This window comes from Capsicum annuum, unplaced genomic scaffold (assembly GCF_002878395.1).
Source record: "Capsicum annuum cultivar UCD-10X-F1 unplaced genomic scaffold, UCD10Xv1.1 ctg64104, whole genome shotgun sequence".
Taxonomy (NCBI): domain Eukaryota; kingdom Viridiplantae; phylum Streptophyta; class Magnoliopsida; order Solanales; family Solanaceae; genus Capsicum; species Capsicum annuum.
In genome coordinates, this window is record NW_025873218.1 from 24,306 (window position 1) to 30,477 (window position 6,172).

The 6,172-nt window shown below is 35.6% G+C and overlaps 1 protein-coding gene across 1 annotated transcript; it reads left to right on the forward strand.

Moving 5' to 3' along the window:
- Positions 1-2,962: 2,962 nt before the first annotated feature.
- LOC124893710 lies at positions 2,963-3,681 on the forward strand. The gene is made up of 2 exons (XM_047404602.1): positions 2,963-3,160; positions 3,313-3,681. The coding sequence occupies exons 1-2, from the start codon at positions 2,963-2,965 to the stop codon at positions 3,679-3,681; spliced, it is 567 nt and encodes a 188-aa protein (XP_047260558.1).
- Positions 3,682-6,172: the final 2,491 nt, after the last annotated feature.

Below are 6,172 nucleotides of genomic sequence, written 5' to 3' on the forward strand. Positions count from 1 at the left end.
CTATCTCTTACAAAGACACAAGATCGGAATCCACCTCCCAAGCATCAATGTTTCCAAGCAAACAACAACAAAAGAGAATCCACCCTATTGTTGTATCCTAGTTTCGGTTTTGCCTCCAAAGAGAAGAGAGGACTTGTGTTTTCCAATAAATTAAGACTTACAACATCATCAATAAACTAAGTCTAAAACCCTACAATGTTCCTTTTATAGCTATTACAAAATATAAGTTAAAATGACCAAAAGGCCCTTCAAAGAGTGGGCAGTGTAATTTATGGGCTGATTTGGGTGCATTTTGGGCCTCTTTTACACTTCAACTGCACATGCCAAGGCTCGAGTCCAACACGTACTCTCCTAAGTCCATATCCGTGATTATTCCGTATCAGGCATGCCTTTGTATTATTATCTACATAGGTAACAAATGTGGCTACGGTGGAAGACACGCTGTGCGATTTGGCAAATTACCACGATTGTATTATCGCATGGCAAAAACTTATCACCAGCTACAAAATTTTACTATAACAATAAATTTATAGCTATTTAGGTAACTATTTCCACGATTTTTAGTAATTGTAGCAGACATGAGAGATTAGCCTTGGCAATTTGATTTTCGTGGCTAAGAAAGTTCACGAATTTGTAAATACCTATGAAATTTGAATATTTGTCGTTGTTACTGAATAATAGTTACGATTTTAAAGTTCATAGCTTAGATTTCGTAGCTATAGATACATTCTGTTGTGTGGGAGTCCTTTTGTAGACAGGAATCATTAATTCCCTGACAGTTTGTTGTGACTCAGACTGGGCTTCCTATCCTAATACGAGAAGGTCAATCACCGCATAGTGTCATGGAAGTCAAAGAAGCAGCATATTTGTATAGTCAAGAATAGTGAAAACCAAAATTTTAACGTTAGAGACGAAAATTGTAGAGGAAGCTTCAGTTAGGGAGGCCGGTGAAGAAGAAGAAACTGATTGAGTAAATGTATTGGAAGTCATGATTCAATAGCAAAGAAAATCTAGCTCTGATACCATGAAACAATATATTCCTTGATAAATATTTGGTTTAGAAATATAAATAAGAAGATAAGTGTTGTGAATGGATGCCATGTCAATAGGCATTTGGTTTCCTTTTTAGGCTGTGAATGAATGCCATGTCAGTAGGCATTTGATTTCCTTTTTAAGTGGGCAATTGCCTTACTATTTCTCCATTTCTTGAATATTAAATTAGATAAAGTTCTTAATTTGGGCTATAAAGGGAAAAGACATCGTTTCCACCCCAAACTATACAAGAAAAGTCGAAGCCACACCTAAACTATACTAGTGTCCTATTACACACATAAACTATAAAAAAAAGTGATATTTTTTACACCCTAGATTTGACGTGGAAAAAACATAATTAATTAAATTAAAAAAGACGCGTCTACATTAAAAATTAATGCAAAAAAAAATAAAAAAAATACTCACTCTACCCAACCCCCAACATCCATCTCCCCTCCTCCACCCCCAAACCATCATCTTCTTCATCACCCCCACCCCAAAACCATCATCTTCTTTGTCACCCCTCACCCCCAAACTCCAAGCCCACCCAACCAACATATTTTCTTCATCACCCCACCCACAAACTCCAAACCCACCGAATCAATGTCAATTTCACTAATTTTGAAATCTCGAAACAAAATTCGAATCACTAATTTTGAACTAAGCTTAAACGAGCTTGCCGAAATTCAAATTGAATTTGTTGCTTTCACTTCGCCGGTGTTTCGGTGAACTCAAACGGTGACGAATATCCCCATATCCACTAATCCCAAAGATGAAGCACCAAATTATCCCCACATAATCACCATTGAATCTTCCCTTTCCAACCCCAATAAGGGTGCTGGTACCACCACCACCACTACCTCTTCTTTCTCATCGTTCCCAACAAACACATCACCACAAAACTCAGAAATCCAATTCCAAATATCCAATCAAAAATTACAAAACTCAGATAGGTTTTCTCTAATTACTCAACAAATTGATCACAATTTCAAGCAAAACTAACAAAATTCAGATGAATTTTTCTTAATTACCCAACAATTTGATTACAATTTCATTCAAAAATTATAAATCTAGATGAATTTTCTTTAATTTGGTGATCCGAAGGTAAAATTGAAAAGAAAATAATAAAAATTGGTTGATGAAAGAGGGCTTGACTTTGAAAACTTTCAGTTCCAAGTTGCAACACCCGATCGATCCCGAAGTTGTACACAAACTCTACTCTCCACCGCATACTAAAAAAGGTAACAAATAGAGAAGAAAGATGGGAGAGAAGACTAGTATAGTACTAGTCCAAAGAAGAGAAGAAAGAGGAAAACAAATATAAGGGGGCATCGGTGAATAAAAATGGCAGTGAATGATGAAGAAGAAGAAAGAATAATGGCAGATGACAAATAAAAATAATAAGGGGATTTTTGATATTTTTTGTTATTTTTTTCATATTATGCTGACATGGCACTGACGTGGCAACGTGTGTAAAACACCGCACTATATGCAAGTGGTATAATGCTTTACAAGGTGTAGAAAGCTCCACTTTTTATAGTTTAGGTGTGTAATAGGTCACTAATATAGTTTAGGTGTGGCTTCGACTTTTCTTGTATAGTTTGGGGTGGAAACGATGCCTTTTCTCGGCTATAAATAGCCCATAGCTTGTGAAGGAAAATTGTAGAGAACGACAACTTGTACTCTTTATTTTACACACTGCTTATTTCTATTATACCTTGTTATCTTCGTACATAATTTCATATCACGTCATCAGCACGACTCTACTCTTTTTCAAGTTTTCCATCCTTCGGGTATAATCAACTTACTTGTCTTATTGAGTTTGTTATTTTTCTTTTATCAAAGTTTTGATTTTAACGTTAAAGTTACACATAAAAAAAAAATGTTATTATTGTTGTCTAACTTCATTATTTTTATGATAGTTTCCATCATGTCAAACTTATCGAAACTTGAGTTTGTGGCACTTGACATCTCTAAAAAAAATTACTTGTCATGGGTTCTCGACGCTGAGATTCACCTAGCTGCTAAGGGTCTTAGTGCTACTATTACTCTGGATAATGCAACGTCGAGTCAGTACAAGGCCAAGACTATGATTTTCCTTCGTCATCATCTGGATGAAGGACTGAAGGTTGAATACCTTACTGTGAAAGATCCACTTGAATTGTGGACTGATTTGAAGGGAAGGTATGACCCCTAAAGGTCACGGTACTGCCTAGAGCTCGTTATGAGTGGTTTCAAGACTTTAAAACCGTTGTTGAATATAATTTTGTTGTATTCAAGATTGTTTTCCAATTGAAATTATATGGGAAAACTATAAATGATGAGGACATGATGAAAAAAACACCAACTACTTTTCATGCCTCAAATGTGAAAAAGGGCTTTCAAAAGTATTCTGAATTGATCTCATGCCTTCTAGTGGCTGTGCAACATAATGCCCTTTTGATGAAAAATCATGAAGCACGGCCCACTGAAGCTGTTCCACTACCGGAAGCAAATGGGGTACAAGCACATGGCCAGCCTGAAAGATGGCCAGATCGGGGTCATAATAATATGCGTGGACGTGGCAATGGCAGGGGACAATATAATAATCGTCGTAGTGGTGGTAACCAAAAAGGGGAGAACCAAATGGGTCCCCAAAACAATCCCTGAAGAGGTAATTGTCATCGTTGTGGTATGAAAGGCCACTGGAAGAATGAATGTCGGGCGCCTAAGCATTTTGCTAGGCTTTATCAAGAATCTTGCAAAAAAAATAGAAATGAAGGTGGGACCTCTTCTAATGCCTGGATTGAGTCACATTTGACTTTCAAAAATGATAATGAGGCAGGACCTTCACAAAAATATGATGACAATGTTGAGGCAAACTTGGTTTTGAAAGATGATAATTTTGATGGCCTTGATGATACAACTCATTTGGAAGTTGAAGACTTCTTTGGAGACCAAAACTAAATCTTGATCAAGTTATTAGATAAATAATGTTATTTTATTATGATGTTTTCAGCATTTTTTTCCATTATGTTGTTTTTACATTTCAAGATAAAATAATAAGTATTTAAGTTTTATTGTAAGATTGTGAGATTTCACTTTTCTTATCATGTAATTTTATTTTGTGAAGATAATAAAATTTTCTCAATCTTCAACTAGATCCAAGATGAGCAATGGAGATGTGTGTCTTCTTGATAGTGCTACAACTCACACTATATCAAGAGAAAAGAAATAGTTCTCTAATTTGATTATGAAAATGGCCCATGTTAATACAATATCCGATAGTACAACATTAATTGAAGGTTCTGAAAGAGCGACCTTATTACTACCCGGGGGAATAATATTGACCATTGATAATGCATTATATTGTAGTAAGTCTCAAAGAAACTTGTTAAGTTTCAAGGTTATTCGCCGAAATGGCTATCACATTGAGACTGCAAATGAAGGAAAGATTGAATATCTTTATATTACTACAATAAAAGGTGGAGAAAAGTTTGTGCATTAAAAACCACCTGCACTTTCTTCTCGATTGTATCATATAAGTATTTGTATGGTTGAATCACATACTATAGTAAATAAAAAAATTACAGATTGTAATAATTTTATCATTTGGAATGATCGGTTGGGCCATCCCGATTATAATATAATGTGCAGAATTATTGAAAATTCACATGGACATACTTTGAATAATCAAAATATTCATCAATCAAAGGAATACTCATGTGTTGCTTGTTCTCAAGGAAAGTTGATTATTAAACCATCAGTAGCTAAGGTTGGGATTGAATCCTCTGCATTTCTGGAACGTATACAGGGTGATATATGTGGACCAATTCACCCTTCGTGTGGACCTGATAGATGCATCTACAAGATGGTCACATGTGTGCTTATTATCAACGCGCAATATGGCTTTTGCGAGATTGTTGGCTCAAATAATAAGGTTAAGAGCACAATTTTCATATTATGCAATAAAAACTATTTGTCTTGATAATGCTGGTGAGTTTACATCTCAGTCCTTTAATGATTATTGTATGTCAACTGGAATAAAAGTTGAACATCTGGTTGCTCATGTTCACACTCAAAATTGTCTAGCAGAATCATTGATCAAACCTCTTCAATTGATAGCTAGACCGATGTTAATGAGGACAAAACTTCCTGTTTCAATGTGGGGACATGCTATTTTGCATGCAGCAACACTTGTGCGCATAAGGCCAATCAGTTATCATAAATTCTCCCCATTACAGTTGGTTTTTGGTCAAGAACCAAATATTTCCCATCTTAGAATTTTTGGATGTGCGGTATATGTTTCAATTGTTCCACCATAACGCGCAAAAATGGGACCCCGAAGGTTGGGAATATATGTTGGGTATGAATCACTTTTCATTATAAAATATTTGAAACCTATGACAGGAGATTTGTTTACGACAAGATTTGCCGATTGTCATTTTGATGAATCAGTATACCTAACATTAGGGGGAGAACATAAGTAGTTGAAACATGAGATAGATTGGAATGCATTATCACTATCTCATTTGGATCCTCGAACAAATCAATGTGAGCAAGAGGTTCAAAAGATGGTTTACTTGCAAAATATTGCAAATCAGCTACCAGATGCATTTACTAACCTTCCAAGGGTTACTAAATCTTATATTTTAGTTGCAAATGCTCCAGTTCGAGTTGATGTCCTGATAGGACAAGTGGTCAATGCAAATGAGTCTAAACCACGTTTCAAACGTGGTAGACCGATTGGTTCCAAGGATAAAACTCCTCGAAAAAGAAAAGAATAAATGATCAAAATGATCATGATATAATGGTAGTCGCTCAAAAAGAGCCTCAAGATCTAACAAATGATAAGACCACTGACGAGGTCAAAATACCTGAAACTAATGTGAATAAAGAAATCTCAATAAGTTATGTCTCGACGAGAAATAGGTGGAATCAAAATAATATTGTGGTTGACAATATTTTTGCTTACAATGTTGCTACTAAATAATGCAACAAGATGAGGATTTGGAACCAAAATCTGTCAATGATATAGACAGAGAAATGATTGGCCAAAATGGAAGGATGCAATTCAAGCGGAATTGACTTCACTTGAAAAACGTGAAGTTTTTGGACCAATAGTCCGAACACCTGAAGGTGTCAAGCCAGTGGGGTACAA

What these genes read in the sequence shown, in the direction of transcription:
- LOC124893710 (XM_047404602.1), top strand. Translation starts at nt 2,963, where the DNA reads ATGTCAAACTTATCGAAACTTGAGTTTGTGGCACTTGACATCTCTAAA. An exon ending in ATCTGGATGAAGGACTGAAG is followed by an intron (nt 3,161 to 3,312) that starts GTTGAATACCTT and finishes GTTGTATTCAAG; the next exon opens with ATTGTTTTCCAATTGAAATT.